The following is a 22226-nucleotide window of genomic DNA, read 5'->3' on the forward strand; positions in this document are numbered from 1 at the left end:
CTGGCCCATGTCCTCGGGCTTTCAGGCTTTCAGGGGGCACTCTGTTCGGCAGAGGGCCTTGCCCTGATGACCTTGAATAAGTTTTCAACAGATAGTTGTAAAGAGCGTTTTTCTATCATTTATTTTTAATCGGTTAGTCTATTACAGACATTTGGCAGACAAAATGTCTGTTTCTTGCAACATCCATATAAAACGTTTTTTTTAGATCAATACAGGACCTCACATATGTGAAATGGGAGGGTATCACGGAGATTATTTACAGTAATATTAGTGAGCTGCTGCTGTTACAATACTGAAAACACACATCACTTTTCCTGAATATCAGAGTACGCACATTTAGGATTCGAGCAAAGAGCTGAAACTGGATCATAAAATCAAAGCTGTTCCGAACAGTGGCCCCCAAAATACATTTGGCCCAGGGCCCCCAAAATCATTAAAACGTCCCTGCCTCCACTACAAAAAGTATTCCCGTATTTATTTCATGCGTTTGTGTTTTCCTGTTAAGCTACCCCACCAGCTTCGGGGCTCCTTATCAAGTGCAGCAAGGACGCAAAGTTATGGTATAATGAAACAGCCTTCCTTGTTTAGTTGAGCACTCTTTCCCAGTAGGGGAGTGTCACACCGAGCCCCTTCTGGTTTCCTTGGTGCAAATAACCCAACCAGGAAGTGTCTCTGTGATTCCCGACTTTAACAAACCGTTTCAAAGAAAAAGTTGACAGTCAACGATTTCAAGCATGCGATATCGAGCAGAAAGTTAATTTTGAAAAATCTGAATACTATAGATAATTAGTGTAAGTGGTTATTTAAATGGGCAAGTGCTGTCCGGTACTTAGCACCTACACTACTTTTATTTCAACAGTAAAATACAGCACTTCTCAGCAGGAATGCAGTTCTTTTATTTACTTGTTCATTCATTTTTATATGTATTTGCTTGTAGAGAGGAAGCTGTCATCCACAGGCATCCTAGCACTAGAACTGCGGAGAGACACATAGGTAGGGGGAACAAACTCAAACAGTGACAAACTAGAGCCAGAAAGACACACACAACTGAAAAAACAAGCATTGGCATAGCCAATAGGTCTCGTCTTTGGGGACCTTATAAGTATTTATTTTTTTAGCACAATATCCCTGGTGCAACAACATCAACTGTTGCATGGCTGAACACTTATAACGTACAAGGTTTAGCCATGCAACAGGTGATGTTGTTGCACCAGGGATATTGTGCTGCAAAACTAAATACTTATAAGGTCCCAAAAGCGAGACCTCTTGGCAATGCCAATGCTTATTTTTCTAAGGTCGACTTGGTAGAAGGGGACAGATACAGTGCATCTAGGGGCTTTAGGTCTGTTTGCTTAGGTATGACGTTTTGCCTTGTCCCATATGGTTTAGGGCTGCTGTGAATGAATGATCTGTGTCAGTCAGTAATGGGATTATTTGCGAGAAAGGCACTATCACTGTAATGCCTCAATATATGAGGTAGAGAAGAAATTTGGTGTAAGAGACATGAGAGAGGTTAACAGCAGCACCTTAGTGCCAATATGCGAGTAGAAGTCCTAAAGCTCATTTCATGCTCTTGCTGTCCTGTCCACTGCTCACCCATCACACCCACCACTGTTTGCCTCATGTCCCACCTATCGAATTTTTTTCTTTATTTAAAGGCACCTCCTCCTTTGTCTAAGTCACTTACATCAATTATTATTTTGTTATTTTCAATAATAACTTGTGTATTGTTGACCAAACCCATGGCTGGGATGCCAGAGCTCTTTGCAAAAATGTGAAACATTGCAGTAAGAGTGGACTTTACATATCGTTGTTAAATGTTATGCAGTCAGTCTGAATTTTAATATACTATAATGTGTCTGAAGGTTATCTGCTTGACTGGTATTGCCTGACAACGATACTCCAACTCAGTAAATGAAATTATAAACGTCTAATGTGATTACTATACTGCGTCTCATCCACTCCTCTCCAGAGCAAGCTGCCTTCTCTCCATACTCTAAAGATGCATATTCCAGATATTGTCCATCTTCTGTGTTCTTTTCGACACATCTACCACTACTAAACAACTGTACCACACACATCCCCGTTTTTACTTAAGGCATTTTAAAAAGCACAACATACAATGGTTACAACTTATGCATAAAACCAATTTGCAATAGGAGTAGAATGTTACCTACTATATGTACACTATGACTTAAAAATAAATCATAAGGGGAGGAGTTGGCCTAACGGCTAGGGCAGTCGACCTTGAATCTAGGGAACCTGGTTCGAGTCTCGGCAATGACGCGGAACATCCTGTGATTCTGGGCAAATCACTTAATCTCCCCGTGCCTAACAAAAATGAACGTGTCCTAATGCAACGCAACGTAAAACGCTCTGATACCCGATACTTCGGGTTAAGTTCGTACTATATAAAACTCTGTAAAATAAATTCAACACGAGTCAAGATGTTAGACTCAAAGGGTGCAGTGAGTTGCCTAGTCTTAAGACACAGCCTGACAAATATTGTGGTCAGTGTTTCAGACTTTTCTCTCATCTTTCACTCATTACATTTTCATTGTCAACTCCATTGTCACCTTGGTCTCTTGCAACCCTTTTGTTTCCTGCCACGACCACCGCTACCACTTTACTCAAGATCTATATTGAACTGATATATGTCTTCACTGCATAGATAAAGAGCTTAATGACCCTAATTGGGCTTTTCTATTTTTTAAAACAATTTTTATTGAAAGAAATGTACACCTTTAGCAATACAGGTTTCATCCTCATAACACATTTCGTTATCAAATCTATCATCGTACAACACTCATTAACCGCCTTTTGTCCTTGCGACTACCATGTTCACACATCCTACTGTCTGTCCCATCTTCTCTCCCGTACTCCTGTCGTGACCTCCTCTATAGTGCAATGTTGCCCACCCTTTATTCGCTTAGTTCGGACTCTGAGGCCGACCGAGGGGGTTCACATATATTACCCCTGAATGTGTTCCATTTTCCCCAAATCCGCTGCCATCTACGGGGGCACCCCCTGTTGCTACACATCACCCCTTCCGCCAACATGGCCCCGTCCAGATCCCGACACCACCTCGTGGGGGAGGGGGCTGACTGCGCTGCACTGTTGTGCAATGTTTCTTTTTGCTAGTGCCATACCGAGGGCCACCCAGGTTTTGTCGGCGTGGTTAAGATCCGTGGCATCCCACACATTAAGCAGACACATCCGTGGCTCCGGGGGGACATCATGCCCAGTCACCCGGGAGACTGTTGCCATAACCTCCCTCCAGTATAGGGCGATGTCAGGACATTCCCATATGGTGTGATAGAAGGTGCCATGCAGGCCGCATCCCCGCAGACAGAGCGGAGATACTGCCCTTCCTATTTTGTGAAGTGTGGGTCTCGTGTAATATACTCGATGTAGTATTTTAAGTTGCACCAGCTTTAGTTTTGATGGGACCGCCACCTCCCACGGAGACGCAAGTGCCTCCCGCCATTCATGTTCGTCCATTGCTCCCACCTCTACCTCCCAGTTCCTTTGGGAGTCCTGTAGGGTCTTTTTGGTGATCCACCAGCTTACGGTATGTCAATGATATAGCTTTCTTTGTCAGGTGGTCCGTCAGCAATCGATCCTCGAGCGGGGAGGATTCGGGTAGTTTAGTCCCGCTAGGTATGGCTCTCTTCATTGCGTGTTGTATTTGCAAAAATCGAAAGTGTTCTGTCCGCGTCATCTGAAACTCTGTCTGCAGCTTCTCGAAAGATATCATCTCCCCTTTCTTCCAGAGGTCGCCAACCCTGGAGATGCCTATAAGGTCCCACCCCGCAAATTCTTTACTTAAGTGTAGCATGCCTATCTTAGGGGAGACCCACAACGGCGTCTGCTGCGTTATCACCCCCTCCCATCCCAACCTTCTCTGTGCCATGTGCCAAACCTGAATGGTGTGTGCTGTGGGGCCCGTCAGTCTATTCTTCTTGGGTTTGTCGTATAGGACGTGGAGGACTCCCATTAGTCCCAACAGGTGCCTGTCCATACGTAAAGCTGGGTCGTCTTGTGGCATGTGTAGCCATTGATTGACTATTATGAGCTGGGAGGCCCAGTAATAGAGACGTATGTTAGGCAGAGCGATTCCCCCATCGTACCAACTCCGCACCAATTTACAGAAAGGTATTCTGTGAGGTTTACCCTCCCACAACTGACAGCCCACTTCTTCCTCGACCGATTTAAAGTACGATTCTGGGACCACCGTGGGCGCGTTCTGCAGTGCGTAAAGGAAACGAGGTAGAGCCATCATTTTGAACAATGCCGCTCTCCCCAGCAGCGTCAGCGGAAGGGAGTGCCAGTGCTTGACGTCGCTCTTTAATCTTTTCAAGGGAGGAAGCGGGTTGCGGTCAAGGAATAGTGCCGGATCAGGCGTGATGTTTATGCCGAGGTACTTGAAACCCTCCCGTGCCACTGATATCGTCACACCCTTAGGGAGCCGTGGTGTGGTCCCATGTAGGACGTAAAGAACTGATTTTGCCCAGTTGATCGAGTAACCTGAGAATCTACCATAGGATTCGCAGATGTCAAGTAGGCTACCAATGGATCGCTCCGGCCGTGTCAAGTATACCAAGATATCGTCCGCGTATAATGAGATACGGTCATCCCAGTTCTCCGTCCATCTTAGCCCCGATATAACTGGATCCTGTCTTACCCATGCCGCCAACGGCTACAGCGCTAGGGCGAAGAGCAGTGGGGAGAGAGGACACCCCTGTCTCGTTCCTCGCCCCAATACAAAGTCTCTCGAGAGTCGGCCATTCACCACCACTTGCGCAAGAGGTTCTGTATATAGCAACCGCACCCATGAGCAAAATTTGGGCCCGAAACCAAACTTCGCGAGCACTGCGAAGAGAAAGGGCCACTCCATTCGGTCGAAGGCCATAGTCGCGTCCAGCGAGATGGGCTTTTCTATTTTGACTAGTTTTCATGTTCCACCGCTCTTACTTTAACCAAATCACCCTCTTGTATTTTTATGGCTTTTACTACTTTCCTTTTGCCAAATTCTCTCCTCTTCATGACTTTCTTTTCTCTCTGTCTTTACTTTCTGTGGAGGCAGCCTCTATAACGCTCCCTTCCAGTCACACAAGAAGGGCTGTCCTTTGTGTTCGGTTTCTTGTTTTCTGAACAATTCATACAGAGATCTTTGTGGTGTGGGGTCTATCTGTACATCGCCACTTTCAGTTTTACTTCCTCATTCTAATCTTTCTGGTTACTTTTTGCAGAATAAGATATTTGCTTCCAAAATTGTACAGTGCCATTGGCTAAATAACAGTAGGCTGATGCAGCCCTGAATGTGATACCCCTGTTGCCCAAGAAAAGATTAATTTCCTTTGATGATGCACTCCATTGTCACTTAACACTGCCCTGTTAAAGGGCTCTCTAGAAAATAATTAAGAAACTGTATCAATCTTTAATTTCTGTGGCTGGCTATCTCTTTCTTTTGGCCAGTGCGAAAATGATGTCACCCAGGACGATTAGATATAGACTCTTTCATCGTTTATGCCCCCCCCCCCCCCCCCCCCACTATGTCCTGTGTTGTCATCCCATGACTTCCCACTGTAATTTCCTTCATTCCATGGATTCTGTCCCAGGTCTTAAAAAAAAAGTCACTGAACAACTTGCCAAGTATCCCTTAATGTGTTTTTTTTACCCCGCCTGTCTGGACTTGGCCACCAGTATCCTTGTTGCAACCTTTCATTGGTCTTTCTGATTATTATGCATCTTCATGAGCTTTGCTTTCTAATTTTGTTTTCATGTACTCTCTGTGACATCATCTACCATCCCCTCAACACTGTCTTCCCTTTTCTTCCAGCTCTTTAATTACTCTTGTAATGCAACCTCCCTCTGCCAATATATCTAAATACTGCATCCGTTCTCTCTTTGCTGAACACTTCTTTTACAGACTTGTGGCCTGTCCTTGCTGTGAATTTACTTCCCCCATAGAAAGCTCTTGAGTCTTACCCCTGCCTAGAACACGACTAAAGCTTCCCTTTCTGTTAGAATCGTTATTTTCTGAGTTCCTCAGTCCGCTTGATGGGCATTTCCTCCTTCCCTAGTTTTTGTATGAGAACAGTCCCAAAGCCCCTTGTACTAGTATCCGTCATTATGATACTTTTGTTTCTTGGATCAAAACTCGCTAGGTTGTGAACTTGTTCAAGCTTTTATTTCACCATTTTGAATTCTGAACAGTGGTTTTTGTCCTTCTCAAATTCAGTTCCCTTTTTAGGTCCCGCCAGCGCATGCGCTGCGAGACCTTTAGTAAGTGGGTTTTGAAAGTGCTACCACAGGGTTTTGGTGGCCTCAAGCTTGCGTTCACCCGCTACCTGTCTTTCACGGGTCATTAAGTGCATCACGATCGCAATCACTTTCGCAGCACAGAGGCGCCATCTGGCTTTCCTCTCGCTCTCCCTGTGCGCACCACTCGCGTGTTTTTTTTTCATTTTATTTTTGCCGCGCACACAACTCCCGGTCGCACGTTTTCTTTTTGCTTGCGGCCAATGCTTGTATATATGGGAACCAATGTTTCTTGCATTCCAACGGGATCTGGGAGCCTCCTGCCCCGCTTTCCGCCCAAGGAACTCCAGCCGTGGCGCCGTTTGATCCATATCGTGGTAAGTTTCCCGTCCTGTTCCTCATTTTTTTGTTGTTATCTTTGAAGTTCTTTGTGCATAGATGTTGTTTACGCTTCTCCCCCTGCGCCCTTTGTCGTATCTTTGTTCGGATAAGCGGCTATGCTTCCCTCACCCACTGCACTCGAGTAATTGCCATTCCTTCATTTCTAGACATCCGCCATTCGTGATGTCCGCAATGGAGTCCTTTTAAGTGATCATCCTTAAATGCACTTTCCGCCCTATGCCACCATCGTATTTCCTTCATCTGGGAACTTAAAACAGAAAAGTACCTCCCTGCAGCGGTTCTTCTTTTTTAATACCTCTTGGATCCGAAGCACATTACTAGCGGATCTAGCTAAGACACCCTAAGCTTTTCAGAAACTACATGTGTTCCCTCCCCTAGAGCCACGAGTTGGGGGTTTCTCGATCCCCTTTAAAACTGCGGCATGGGCAGTTATATCCGGCGCTTAGTGAGTGGTTAACCTATGCCTGATCTTTTAGCTTAATTGCGTCGTAGATTTGTGTTTGTGGGGATATAGCTACATTGGTTGTTGAGTCCTGCCATTAGTACCAGCCGTAATATGTGGCATGTCCTTGGGTTATTATTGTCCTTTTGTATGAATTCCTTTTTGTTTGTTAACCTCATTTGATGTAGTATGACCCTTCTTCACTTTCTTGATATCGTAGACCTGTTTGGAAATTTTGCAAAATCCATTGAAAAAGCCTTTTATACCTGGATACGAATATCGGCTGACCTGCCGTTGGCCTGATTCGTAACTGCACCCAGACTCACCTGTTGTACCTATCCCTAGATAAGGCCCCTAGTTGGACTACCTCTATTGTTAGACACCCGGTTTTCCTACAAGTTCTCTGACTGATGCTTTCATTCCCTTCCAGAGTTACCGTTTTTTGAGCTGGTTCTCAACATGGTGTGCATGGTGTGTTTTCGCTCGTATGTACAGATATAGGTATGTCCTCTCTTTAGCTTTATGGTCTCCATCTTAGGTGATTTTATTGTTTACGCACTATTCCTGGGGTCTCTTTCTTTCCTCAATGTTGGTATCTACTTTGCTCCTATTATCCCACGGATTCTTTTGGTTTATTACGATGCACCCTCCTCCAACTCATTTATTGAAAATGCATTGTTTGTCCTTGCTCGAAATATATGTGTGTGTTCATGTGGCTGACATATTTACCTTTCTGAGTCACTCTGTTGTTGAACTTTTTTATCCAAGAACTATATATACTATATATCCTGTATAAATTGTATTTGAGATTGTGATTGTAGCCCTGTATCTTACGCATATTGACTGTGTTGTCTTTTGATTTATTTCCCTGTACTTCTTTCCTCATTAGGTTTTGTTCTGTGTCCCACACTGTATATCTGTGCTGCCCTGATAAAGGTGTAGCCCACTCTGGGCCATACACCGAAACGCGCGTTGGCGCTGAATTAATCTCGTGTATTTGGATCCTACTATCATCTACAACCAGGAGAATACACGAGAATCCTCCATATATATATTGTTTGGCTATATATTACCGTTGAGTGTTTGTTTGATTGTATTAATTGCATCTCAGTCTGAATGTGCCTGAGTGTTTAGTGATGCAGGTGTGTGCATATATCTGTGGAACTTTGAACGAGTGTTGGTTTTGAATGTGGTATGTGAGACCCAGTTTATAGGTTTTGTTGCACTTATGCAAGTTGATTTTTAGTGCATGACTTCAGAGAAATTTCAGCCTGAATTATCACTGGCTAAGGCCAACCTATATTAGGGACCTAAAGAAAGCTAGGTTGGACTCCACCAAATGGTTTAATGCAGGACACCAGGGTGAGTCCTTCAGACAGTGACCATGCATGACTTCAGCAGTTCATTCAGTAAAGGTAGCTCCTCCCATCAAACAACCAGGCTACGCAAGTCTATGTCCCCAAAAGCGGCCACCATCTTCAAAACAAGCATTGGCATAGCCAATAGGTCTCTCTTTTGGGACCTTATAAGTGTTTAGCCATGCAACAGTTGATGTTGTTGCACCAAGGATATTGTGCTGCATAACTAAATACTTAGAAGGTCCCAAAAGCGAGACCTATTGGCTATGCCAATGCTTGTTTAACTATCCTCCCATACATTGCGTGTCAAAATTGAGTGTAAACTTTTGTAACACTCCGCTATGCCAAAGAGGTAATCGGTTCTTCTTTTGTTCTTGGAGCTGTCGTCCCCTTGATAGCTTTTACTGTTTCCTCTTTTGGCATAATACCATCATTTGTCAATCTGTTCCAAATAATGTATCTTCTCCTAACTTAATTTACATTTTTGATTCTTCAGCTTACATTTTTTCTATTGGTTTTTTTTTTCTTCTCATAATGCTCCTCAGTATATTGTCATAATCCTCACAGTCCCTGCCATATAATAACACATCATCTGGTACACTTAAACTCCTATGTCTTCCATGATCCTCTATATTGCTTTTTGTAACCCGGATGCCAGAGACATTAACGAAAAGGCATCCTTTGACACCCTTTGTCATCCCATTGTGCATCTTCTGATGTCGGAGTGTTGCTGTGCTCGTGTAGCATGACTTGATGTTAAGCTGAAGCCAGCTATAAAGTATAGAAAAACTTCTCAACTCTTATGCCATTGATATACTCTCTGCAATGTTTGGAAGGGGGTACCTGTCCACTGCCACATTTTTATTTATCGAACGCTCGTTGGGGCCCAATCCATTGTCCCCTCCATGTTTTTGTTGGACAACCACTCTGGCTTAAAATTCCTGTTGCCATTAACCTTGGAATTTCTTTTGTGACTGCTTCTCTTACTGAGAACGGTATATTGCTTACTTGCTATATTACCTTATAGTACGTTTTAGGTTGTTAATCTGGTATTTATTTTATGCACGTCTCATACACCCTGAGTTTCTGTTAAAACTTGTTTGGGATTTCTTTTTGAAAGTCTTTTAATTTTGCCACATTTTTTCACTGTTGTCCTTCACTGTGACCTCAGACCCATCCTAACGCAAATTGATGTTGTCTGGAGACAGAGTATTTATCATGATTTGTCTAGCCAGCAATACCCCACTACATAACTATTTTCGAACTGGTGCAATTTATCTTTCACAAAAAAAGTGCTGTAAACCGAATCTGAACACAGTCATGCATATCACACAGCACGAAAGCCATATAGTTGGCAAAGAGCTGTCAGATTAACAGCACTTTTCTCTCATTACCCCAACATGCATCTTGGGACCCTTATGGTGTAGTTAGCTTGGACATGAAGTTCTCTCTCTCTCTGCTTCTCTCTCTCGCGATTGAAAACTGTACAGCCCAAGCAGTGGACAGCCCCCTGCCCAGCCAAATGTAAAAAACCTCCTTTTGCAAATTCATCTGCACACCTAATTCCTACAAAGATTCTTATCCGGATCGACCACCTTTTACTTTACCATTAACCAACACGAATCATTAGCAACCGTCTAAACAGCAATGTTGATTGTGGAAACCCAGAACCATTAGACAAGAATACCTCATTCAAGAAAGAACTACGATGTCATACTAATGGTATATGGAGCACTGCACATACTAATAACTAATAGAAAATTAAGCCGGACAGTGAAACATTGGAGTACTAATAACCTAACCTCTTGGTCACCAAAGCATAGTTAGGATTGATACTCTTTAACACTATAGGTGCAAAGGGCTCGCATCTGGATGCAGCATGGACCTCCTAATACATGCTAACCAGTAAGCCCTGGTGCTGTTTTCCCCGGGGTGCTGTTTCCCCTGTGCTGTGGGTGCAGTGCAGGTTCTAGGACTCTTGGGGTCCCAGTCAGAAAGGGGATGCGAGAGGTCCCTTTACTTGATTTATATACCGTGAAATCACAGGAAGCGCCATAAATTGATTATTGTTGAGTGACTTTGTATGTAAGAAACCAGTTTCTTGGTGTAGATATCAGTAAACAATAACAATAAAAATATTAACGCTAATAAAATAAGTGCAGATATTTTAAATGTTGCTTAAGTAGAAATACATAATTAGTCACACTGGATGAATACAAAGGTTTGGCTTAAGTTGTGTGAAAACTTCTACATTTAATCAAATGTTGATTTGTTTTCAGATTAGTGCATTTGGTATGTATGCATGTGTTATTTATAAAGTGCCAACCTAGCTGAAAGGCTGTGAAATGCTTTATTGAGTCAAAGACAGTCGACATGCAACAGGAGTATATGGTTTGTGGACTGTGACTGCATCCGGATGTAGTTTTTTTCAAAAAGTTAAATATTCAGCTGGTATCTAAATTGGAGCTGGTTGCGGGCTGTCTGTATGGACTTGAGGGATATTGTTCCAGATTCTTTGTGTACAGATGGGAAAGTTCTTTTACTTGCTTTTTTCTCTTTCTCCATCTGGAGGTGTCCTTGCTGCGACAACTTGGAGTCAGTATCTATATCTATGTGGAAGGCACCCATGTTCTGTTTAGAACCTGCTTTAGAGTTTGGCAGTGGAAGGTAAGGCAGACGGGGGTTGGAGGTTCTTTGTCCCCCTGCCACATTTAGAGAATTCCACTGGCCCCTATGGACATCTTTATACATTGGCAGGAACCTCCGCCATGCTGGTTCTGTCCATATAGGAAAAGTTTTTTTCTTTTTCCAAAACAAACTCTCAAAGCGTAAGTTTTTTTTTTTCTTGAAAAATCAAAAAATTACCACTACGCCATAGGAATTTTCTTCCTTGGTGTTAGGGCATCATTTTACTTTTTAAACTGCCCCTCAAAATTAGGATATACAGGACAGAATAAATATCCATCCGACCACTTTAAATAGGGTGGGACAGTTGGTTAGCTTAACTCCAATGGCCCCTACTCCCTCTGCACAGTGGTTGTTCAGAGTCTGTGTTGTGACCACTCACTGGGCTCAGCTGTTCAAGAAGTCCCAGCCAAGCAGCTTGTTTTACATCCATTATAGATTAACCAGCTTCAGTTCCTTAGCAAGCAAAAAAAGTTGGACATTTGGCATCCTCCTGCAGGAGCTTGATGCCTGGCCAACATATAAAATAAATAAAAAAACAATCCTGAACCAGGCCACCCTACTTTAGCCTCAGAGCACTGAGCCATGTCTTTGAGGTCCAGGGAGAGGAGGCATTTCCTGTGCCTCGCAGCACTGATGATGGCTATGAGGGCCAAGAGTGAGGGCCCAGTGGTATAGAAATGTTGACATAGGCCACGATAAAGCAAGGTAAATGGTCCATTCTCTCTCCCCAGACTGGGTGTAAAATACATCCATAATTTGGGTAAATTGAGCCTATAACACCCTGGGCTCTAGTGTCTCCCCCCTCCCCCCCCCCCTCCCCCCCCATTAAACCTTGCTTCAGAAACCCAGGTCTTTGAGACTCAGTGGAAGGGACCCTGGAGCACATCACTGGTGCAACAAACAAGCCATCTGCGAGCAAGGTTAATTGTTCCTTCTCATTACCCTTTGGTCACAGTCTGGACAGTAAACTACAGTCATAGTTTGGGTGCATTGAACCTGTAACCCAACCAGGCCGCGGTCCCACTGCAATTGTTAAACAATTGATAACATGGGTCCTTCAGAGGGGTCTCTTGCCCTAGGCAGTGCAGGCATGGACTAGTGCTGCAAGGCCTCGGGCAGTAGGCAGCTTGTCTTGAGACTCTCTGCACTAGACCATGGCTGTAAGCAATAAGAGAAGAAGGGTCTTTCCTGGGATTTGTAGCTCTTGTGCATGTGAGAAGGAACCAGTGGCATATTAATCTATCCATTGGCCCTGGTGCAAGAAAATTAAGCCGGACAGTGAAACGCAGACATAATTTGGGTGCATTGGAGTTTGTAACATCCATGATCCCTGGTGCCACTGTGCCTGCTGTACTGCTGATAGCTACACCTCTGATAGAGGCAGCCCTCTTTGGGCCTCGCAACCATGGTACAGTTCTGCTAATCTCAGGCAGGTGTCTATTCCCCTTGGTGTCCAGCTATGACTTCGAGACCGGGAGAAGAAAGGCCTCTCCCAGGCCTCACAGCTCTCGAACATGAAATAGAGGCACGTTGCAGAGCAATGGTGCCAAGGGCCGTGGTGCAAAGTAAAAACATCCCCATACCTTTGACCACTGGCTGCCCGGTAAAATAAAGCCATAATTTGGGATCATTGGTACTGGATACCCCTGGGCCCTGTGCCACTTCATCTGCTGAACTACTGACGTCAATGCCCTTGACATGTACCCATGCACAGAGCCATGTCCCAGCACTGTGAAAACATTTCAGTTGGGCCCAGTGGAGATGCCCCATGAAAGGGTCCTCTTCTGCGCCTCAGTCTTGGTGTATTATTGAGAGGATTAGGGAAGAGTACCTCGTGGCACTTAACCATGGCTGCGAGACCCAGGGAAAAGGGGCCCTCTCCAAGGCCTTGCATTGCTAACCCATCACTACGAGGAGTAGGTTCTCGACCATAGTCTAGTGCTACGAGGCTGATGGCCTTGGTTACCCCGCTGGAGTCCAAGTCGCTGGGGCTGGCCATGCAGGGGGCCCGCCTGTTGCCATGACACTGGCACGCCTGAACTTCAACCCTTAAATTTGTGCCTGAGAGTTCCACTGGGCCGGTATATTAATCTTAAGTAAATACTTATTTTGCTGTCACCCAGCAAATATAATAAAGAATCAAAGTAGTAGTTTGCATTTGAATTTCACAGAATGCTGGTTTCCCAGCTGCATATTTTTCTGGTGCTTTGCAGCAGTTAAATTTATAGAGGTTGTCATTGCTCAGATGGGTGTAGTTTCTGCTATTTATGTTTCCCTCGTCTTCATTGCTTGGTTTAGCTCGCGAGAAAGTGTCACTTCTAGTAATTGACATGTCACCCATAATTATTATGAAAATGTCACACAGAGCAATCTGAAACCGTAGCAGCTATGACCAAGGTCATACACACAGGAAAATACCTGAGCAAATGTACAGGAGAGGATATGGCGTTACTGCTTGGGCTGCTGACTTGGGAACCAGGTTTGAATCTATGCATCTGCTCAACATCGTGTGATTCTGGGCAAATAACCTAATTTTCTTGTGTCTAAAAAAACTTTTTTTTTGGACAATTTTTATTATCAACCAAAGTGCATCGGTACACATCATTATCAAAGCCGTATACCGGTTCCCAGTACATATCTTTGACATTGTTAATACCACATAACCATGAGCAAGTTGCATAATTTCGCTGTTTTCAGTCTATGTCCAACCAACTGAGCAGTATAGCACAAGACAAAAGAAACGTATACATAAGAGAGAGAAAAAGAAGGGGGGGATCATGGGTAAGGCCTAGCGGGCGTAACCCTCATCAGGTTGTCGGTGGGGAGGGCTCCGCTACATCAGTTAGTAGATACATCAAGGCCTGCCTCTCCCATCGCAGTTCTATAGTAGGTGAGATGCAGATGTCCCCCCTATATCTATTCCACCTCCCCCATTTATGATCCCATTTCTTGGGGCAACCTCTTCCCTTGAACACAGCCTTCTCTGCAATCATTGCACTGTCCATATCTGTGGCCCAGTCGCGTAAAAGCAGGACTGTGCCTACCCCCTATTTCTGTGCAATGTTATGTTTCGCGATGGCCCAACCCATCGAGACCCAGGCTTGCTCCGCCTGGGAGAGATCAGTAGCTTCCCATATATTAAGAAGGCAGAGTTTGGGAGATGGCTGTATGGGCTTGTTGCATGTCCGAACCAGTTGCTGCGTGACTTTGCCCCAGTAGTGTCGAATTTGCGGGCAGTCCCATAATATATGAAGAAAGGTGCCAGGCTGAGAACAACGCCGAAGACCGAGTGGGTCAGGTCTCCTACCCAGTTTGTACAGGAGTTTAGCGTCAAAATAGACTCGGTGGAGGATTTTCAATTGGATGAGCCGCACGCGCATAGGGATGGCTACCTCCCTGGGTGAGGCCAGCGCGTATAGTGAGGGTGGCGGGCCGACCAGTCCGTTGTATACAAAAAGTTGTCAGTATCGGAGAATGATCAGAGATTCCGTGTGCCAAACAGCTGGACCTAGTGAAAGCATGTACATTGTGTGCATGTGTGAACATGTAATCGATTCGAGATTGACTACCGCGTACCCCTGATTGGAACGTGAAGTGCGTATGTAATGGGTTCAGCTACCTCCACACGTCCACAACGCTGAAGGCGTTAGCAAACCTGCTGAGCTGCGAGCCCCTCTGCGGGTCATCTTGAGGTGGAAGACTATCTCAAGATCCATCCATGATTAGGTTAAAGTCGCCCCCCAGTACTAACGCACCCAGGGGTAGCTTCAAAAGAAGAGTCCCTACGTCACATAGTGTCATGCGCTGTTACCCAGGGGGAGCATAGACTGATAACTACATTAAGGACACGTCCCTCCCATGTGCCTGTGACCGCTGAATATCTGCCCTGCGCGTCGGTCCATGTGTTTTGTATAATGTGTGGGCATCCCTTCCGGAGGAGGATCTCCGCCGCCCTGAAGCCCGAGGAGAAAACTGAATGAACTACCATTCGATACCCCATCCAATTCAGGGCCCCACATGAGTTTCCTACTAGATGCGTCTCCTGAAGCATCTCAATATCCAACTCTTGTCGCCTGATGAATTTTAGGACAATACCCTTCTTAATCTTGTCCCTGTGGCCTTTAAAATTCCATGTCAATAAGTTAAGAGCTATACTGGGTGCCATCTGTACTCATTGCCAGGAAAAGGAATCTCCTCGATGGGTCCCGCCGCTAGGCAATCCGTGGAGCCAACCACCATATTATGGAGGAATCTAGCTAGTGGACAGAAACCACTGATGTGGATTCGGCTTTTACAACAGTCTTTGTGACTTATTACTGCACCAGAGAACCAAACAGCACAATGCGCCAATACAAAAAAACTATTGAAACATAGAAAACACCCCCCCCCCCCCCCTCTCTGCATGTGCTCCCACCCTGCCTCCCTGCACAACGGGCCTGAAACCACCCGCCACCCCCAACTTGCAGAGTGCCTGTCGCCCACCCACATTAACTTCGGGAACGCGAACAACCCCACTCCCTTAAGACAGCAATCCTAACTCCTAGCCCCGGCCAAAAAAGCCCCCCGGGATGAAATGTTTGGGTTTGAATCCCGGGTCACCCTACGCAAAAACAGAGCATATAAAGTAAACTTAGAATGGCGACTAAGGGTCAGGTCAATTAGTAAAAAGTCAGTGTCATCAATCAGTACACGAGGAAACTGCAGCCGGAGCACAACCCCCATTCTTCAGCTGCCCAAGAGAGGCTGAGACTTAACAGTCAGTCTCTCATACGTACACCATGTCCATTTTCACCTCTGAGGGCCTTGAGAATTGGAGTCAGAAGGGGGTGGGGACCTCCGCCGTTGATGCCCGTCACTGGCTCCGTCGGTCGCTGCTGGAGATTTGCAGGACCCCTTACCAACAGTATGCCAGCCGTCTAGCCAGTCCCAGGCGTCCTCCGGTCTCGTGAAGAACCACCCTTTACCACTTGACTCCACCCGGAGCTTAGCAGGGAACAGCATGGCATATTTCATCTCTTGGGCTCGGAATAGGCAGCCGGACATGATCCCACCCTGTTGCAGGCCAGACCGGCCAAGTGTGGAGGGGCCTCGCAGATACTGAGTGAGGCTGCGAGTCCCAGGGGAGAAGAGCCCCTCCCCATGGGCCTGGGCCTCGCAGCCATGGTCCAGTGCTGCGAGGCCCACGGGAGGTGGGCCCCTTCCCCATTCCTCGCAGGGCTACACATGCCTGCAAGGCCCAGGAGAGAGGCGTCGCCTCCCGTGGCCCTGAAAGTGCTGCAACTTGGGTGTGAAACCCAGAAAAAGGCCCCATGTTACTGGCTGAGCACAGGGCCGTAGGCCGCTGCCCATGCCTAGTGCCAGACCTGGTGGGTGCAGTATGGGGGAGAGCATGGCATGGATCCTATAGGTTTCACAGGGCAGGACATCGGCAGTAGTGTAGGTGCTCTTCTAACTCGACACGCATTCAGGCCTGGGCTAAGCCTTTTAGGGCCCACCTATCACATGATATGTGCAGAAATGCGATTGCCTGTTGGCCTTGAAAGGAACCTCGGCATTGACAGTAACTTTTTTCACCAACTGTGCTGTCTTGTATCATGTTTTTAATCTGAATGTCAGAGATGACATCAGAGGAGCACCCCCTTTAGAATTTGTTGAACTAGAGGGATAGTTCTGCTCTGTTGATGTGTGCTTGTGTAATAGCTCGAACTCCAGCAATAGCTATGCTGTTGGTGGTATTTTCTTGTAAGTTAACCCCCAGCAGTGTTGTGAACACGAGCCTTGTACTCCAGGCGATCTACACGCAATGATTGGAATCCTTATTGTCTAACTCAGCTGCTCAGACCAACCCTATATAATTTTAGAATTAATATATTCCTCCAGGCGAAGGTCCTGTCCCGAAATGTACTTGCAATGGCCAGATTTTAACTACTATTACAGTAAAGTTACTGTTCTTGAAATTATTGCAGATTTGACATGAAATTTAATTTACTTTTGTTTAAGAACAATTTACTTTTGTTTAAGCTCCTCCAGGGAAATTTTGTGACGCACGGGGCGACTCGCAATTTACTATGCGTTTGAATTTACGTAACTTGAAATTTGATCACTCCCGGTTGCTCACACCAAACGTGTAAATTATGAGTGGACAAATTGCTTGTAATATCTGTGCCACCATGATGGATCTCTGTCCTGGGTGCATGTGACATTTTCGTAGCCTCAGAGAATTAAATGATTAGTCTCTGTAATCTGGAGATAATTTGTATATAGTGCTTGCAGCCGAGACTTCTGTGGAACCCAAGTAACAGCTCTTCTGTCTAATAGGTTTGAGTAACGTATTATTTGAGAGCCAGCTCATTTTGTTTCCAAGCTAACATTGTGCAAGCGGTTGTTGCTCTGTTACCTCAGAGAAAATTGGTTTAATCTACATCCAAAAGCTTTTGACCACGTCGACTATGGCAAAACCATGAGGCTCGGGGCAAGATGGCCGATCGGACCTAATCCGAATCGGCTCCCGCACCACCCTGGGCTTACCCCGGTTGCAGTGCTGTTCCTGGGCCCCTGGGCAGGCTGGACGCCTACTAAGTGCCATGGCAAGCTGATGGGCACTCGTGGAGGTGGGCGAGACTCGCTTGGTGGCTGAATGAAACTCCTGAAGTTCGCGACTGCGGCGGCGCCTGAGACACGCAAGATGGTGGTCCCCGGGGACGAATCCGCGCTCCGCGCCGGACGAGGATGACGGTCTGGTGGAGCCTGGCCAGAGGCGAGCACCTTTGACTCCCCCTGGGTGCTTCTGTGGCGGTCCGGGCCTGGAAGGGCGGGTAGCGGGCCAGTTGCCGACCCGCTGGAGATTTCCCGGAGGCTGCAGGCTGTGAGGCGGCCGGGACCCGCGACTTGACGACCCCGGATGTGGAGGCCGCGTTGAGGAATGACCGGAGCACGAACAGAGGCTGCACGGTGCCGCGCGGAGGTGGGAGCTGACGGATGAGTCCCGGTGGAGCTGATAAGCCTGGAGAGGCCGAGAGGTGGAGCTGCCGGTGAGCCGCTGTGCGAGTTCCTGCGTGGCGGCCCCGCGGGCGGAGGGATCCTGGGGCACTGGTGGGTGCGACGTCCCCTCGTGGACACGCCGAGGGACATCCGCTACGCGCCTCCCCCCGGGGGGCTGGCGAGGGACTTCGGCGGAGGTCGCGCATGTGCAGGCCGGGGGTGACGGAGGAGGTCCGGCCAGTAGGGGGAGCAGAGGTCGAGCCCTACATGTGTGCAGCCTGGTGAGCCTTCGGGGATCAAGCGGCAGCTTCGGCGTGGGGGGCCTAGAGCGGCTGATGAGCGACACCGGAGTGGTCTGAGAGCCCGGGTCCTGCCGGAGATCCGACGGCGACCTTCCCGCGCCCGGGGGCGATTCCCTGCTGGCCTCTGCGCCCACCGAAGCTGTCCAGTGCGGCACCGCATGATCGCAGCGCGCCCGCCGAGAAGCCCCTGTTCTCACTGGTCGCACGCTGGGCCGACCGGGGGCGGCCATATGCCTGCTAAGAAGGGTCCGGCAAAACGCACCGCCTCAGTGACTGCCTTCTTCAGCCCAACGGATAGGGGGACATCTGGGGCTCCAGCCGACCCCTCGGGGGCGATGGCGTTAACCAAGGAGGACCTCCTGGCCTCGCTGCGGGACTTCAAAACTGAGCTGCGGGAGGAGATAGGCCGGGATGTCCAGCGCTCAATTGACCAGTTGCGCTCGTACCTGCGTGACCAGCTGTCCGGCCTCAGGCAAGATGTCGACGCGGTGGGCACGCGGGTGGTGGAGATGGAGGCGCAGCACCAGGACTTGGACAGCAGGTCCGCAGACCACTCTCGACGGATTCAGGCCCTCCAGGATCAACTGACACAGACGCAGCTCAAGGCGGAGGACCTGGAGAACCGCGCTCGATGCTATAACATCCGCGTGCGCCACTTGGAGGAGCGGGCGGAGGGCCCTGATCTAGAGGCATTCTTGGAGGGCCTTTTCGCGGAGGTGGTGAAGCCGCAAACCCTCAAAATCAAGCTCGACCGGGCGCACAGGGTGGGCTCCCTGGCGCCAGGGGACAGACGGCGGCCGAGAGACATACTGGCTAAATTTCATTCCTACAAAGTCAAGGAGGCTGTCCTGGCGGCGGCCAGGGCGTCTTCGGAGGTGTCGTTCCAGGGCTTTACGTGTGGCGCTGTTTCAAGACCTGTCCCCGGCGACGCTGGCGAGGCGCCAATCCTTTCGACCACTGACGACTCAGTTAACAGCGGAGCGCATTAGATACCGATGGACCTTCCCCTTTGGCCTATCATTTGAATACCAAAATAAGCAACGGACGGTTGTGGACCTGGCGGCCGGCAGGGCCATATTGGGACTATCCCCACCGGGAGACGAGCAGGGGGAGAGGGGGGCCTCGGCGGCTGGCGGATCCGGGGCGAAGGCCGGGGAGTGGGCCACGGTGGGTCGCACTCCTCCCAGATGAATCCACGGGAGAAACCATCCGGAGATCGCTTTGGCCACAGAAGGGGGCCCTGTGTACTTGCTGCAGACCCGCGGGGCCCCGCTTGGACGCTGCCCACCGGGGCTTGCCGCCAGGACAGGAGAAGGGGTCGCGCTGGGCAGCGGATTACAGGATCCGGCGTGTCTGGGACTTGGGTTCAACAGTTGAAGATGTTTTTTCATCCTTCTTGTTCGCATTGAGATTTATGCAGCCGGGGTAGGGGTGGGCGGGTTGTCATGGCCCTCCGAGTCCTCTGCACTTGGATGTTGTGTGAGTTTGGGGTCTTTTGGTTATTTCTTTTTCTTCTTTTCATTTCTTCTCTCTATCTTTCTCTTTTCTTGACACGGAGAGCGGGGGATCTTCCCAAGGGGTGGGGGGGGGGGACAGAGGGGTGGGGGGGGGGGGGGCGGCAGACCTTGAGCCTTGCTAATGCTGGTAGCCTACTTCCAAACCCATGATGGCTTTATCCATAGGCTCATGGAACGTGCAAGGGCTTAATTCCCCCCAGAAGCGTCAGAGGGTGCTGAAATACATATCGGATCGTCACCTGGACATAGTTGCACTCCAAGAAACACATCTATGTAAGGGCGATGAACACAGGTTGCGACATAGGTCATACCCACTCATATACAGTTCCTCAGCTGTCACCAAGCATAGGGGGGTAGTGTTGATGTTTCATAGCGGGGTAAAGTTTCAACCCTTAGAGGTGTGCTCGGATAAGATGGGGAGATGGGTGATGGTGAAAGGGGTTCTAAGGGGTCGGACATGCACTTTCATTTCGATCTACGCGCCTAACACCGGTCAGGCGGGGTTTCTGTCGCCTTTTGCGCGAAATTGGAACAGTTTGCGGAAGGCTCGGTCGTCTTGATGGGGGACTTTAATCTGGTTTGGCAGACGGATCTTGATAGTTCTCATTTGCAGAGGGCGGATTCGGGTTCCTTTTCCCCGGCATCCAAGCAACGCTTAACGGATCTGGGCCTTTGTGATGCATGGCGCACACTTCATCCTTCCACGAAGGATTATACCCATTTTTCACATGTCCATCAGTCTTATTCCCGTCTAGATTATATTTTCATTAATCGATTTTTGTCAGGGTCCTTACGAGATGCACAGATTCTTCCCCTCTCCGTTTCTGACCATAGTCTGGTCATGATCACGCTCTATTGGGCTGGCCCACGGGACCGCCAGCGCAAGTGGTACTTCCCCGCCTCCCTCACTAGGGACATAACACTGCGCACATCTCTGCGTGAGGCTATAGACGAATACTTTGCCCTCAATAGCGCGGAGGAGACCTCAGAGCTGATACGGTGGGACGCCTTTAAGGCGGTGCTTAGGGGCAAGTGCATCGCACTTAACTCCGCGCTCAACCGGCAGAGAGCAGCGGAACGGGAACGACTGGAGGAGGAGCTGGTGGCGGCAGAGCAGGCCCATAAGGCCAAGCCCTCTCGCATCACTTTACGGCCCCTTACGGCATTGCGGGGCAAATTGAAGTCGATATATGCCAACAGGGCCGCGCTTACCCTCTTGCGCCTACGCCACACCTCGTACATTCAAGGGAATAAGATCGGGAGACATCTAGCCCGACAGCTCCGAGTTAAAAGGGACAAGGAATATATTGAGGGGATTCGAGATGCTGCGGATGTGGTCACTCACTCCGATGAGGGGAAGGCGGACTGTTTCCGCTCCTTCTACAGCGCATTGTACACATCTGATTCTCTTGAGGCCCCAGCGCAGGAAGACTATCTGCAGGGGTTTTCGCTCCCCCAGGTCGCCGCCTCTACCATCGCGGACCTCTGCGCCCCCATCTCACTGGAAGAGGTTACCAAAGCCATTATGGCGCTTAAACTCAATAAGGCACCCGGGTCCGATGGCCTCACGGCCCTATTCTACCGTACTTTCGCACCGGACCTGGCCCCACGCTTGCAGTCTCTTTTTAACGCCGTAATCGCTCAAGGGGTGATTTCCCCGTCCATGGCGGAGGCGGTCGTCACGGTCCTCCCAAAACCGGGGAAACGCAAGGATCAATGTTCCTCTTACCGCCCTATCGCGCTGTTAAACTTGGACGCTAAATTGTACTCCTCTATCCTGGCCGCCAGGCTCAGTCCTCTTATGGCAGCGCTGATACACCCCGACCAATCGGGTTTTATTCCGGGGAGGCAAACGCATGACAACACAAGACGTATTGTACATCTCATAGAAAAAGCCTCTAGAAGATGCATGCCGGCCCTCCTGGTCGGTCTGGACGCCGAAAAGGCGTTCGACCGGGTGGACTGGGGTTTCCTCTTCTCCACAATGTGACGGATGGGCTTCGCGGATGCCTTTATCGCAATGATTCAGGCCAACTATCGGATTCCCACGTCGCGTGTCCAAGTCAATGGGACCTGGTCGGCTCCGTTTACCCTTTCTAGGGGCACGAGACAGGGTTGCCCTCTATCCCCCCCTGTTATTTGCCCTGAGCATTGAACCCCTGGCGATGGCCATTCGGCCCAACCCACAGATAACGGGTATTCCGTTTGCGGGAGAGGACCACAAGATATCCCTGTTCGCTGACGACGTTCTCCTCTCCCTCACTCACCCTTC

The 22226-nt window shown here is 48.3% G+C and overlaps 1 protein-coding gene across 6 annotated transcripts in view; it reads left to right on the forward strand.

Moving 5' to 3' along the window:
* The window catches only part of ADK (adenosine kinase), a 615496-nt gene that overhangs the window by 214756 nt on the left and 378514 nt on the right, over window positions 1-22226 (forward strand). The window contains exon 1 of one of the 6 annotated variants that reach the window (XM_085608734.1): window positions 7581-7609. The exons of the other annotated variants lie outside the window; for them this stretch is intronic. Within the exon in view, the coding sequence (XP_085464860.1) occupies window positions 7596-7609 (14 nt within the window). The 5' untranslated portion in view covers window positions 7581-7595. Of the gene's footprint in view, window positions 1-7580; window positions 7610-22226 lie in introns of those variants that run through there. 6 annotated transcript variants of the gene reach the window in all.

Source organism: Triturus cristatus, chromosome 1_2, assembly GCF_964204655.1.
Source record: "Triturus cristatus chromosome 1_2, aTriCri1.1, whole genome shotgun sequence".
In the NCBI taxonomy this organism is placed as follows: Eukaryota; Metazoa; Chordata; class Amphibia; order Caudata; family Salamandridae; genus Triturus; species Triturus cristatus.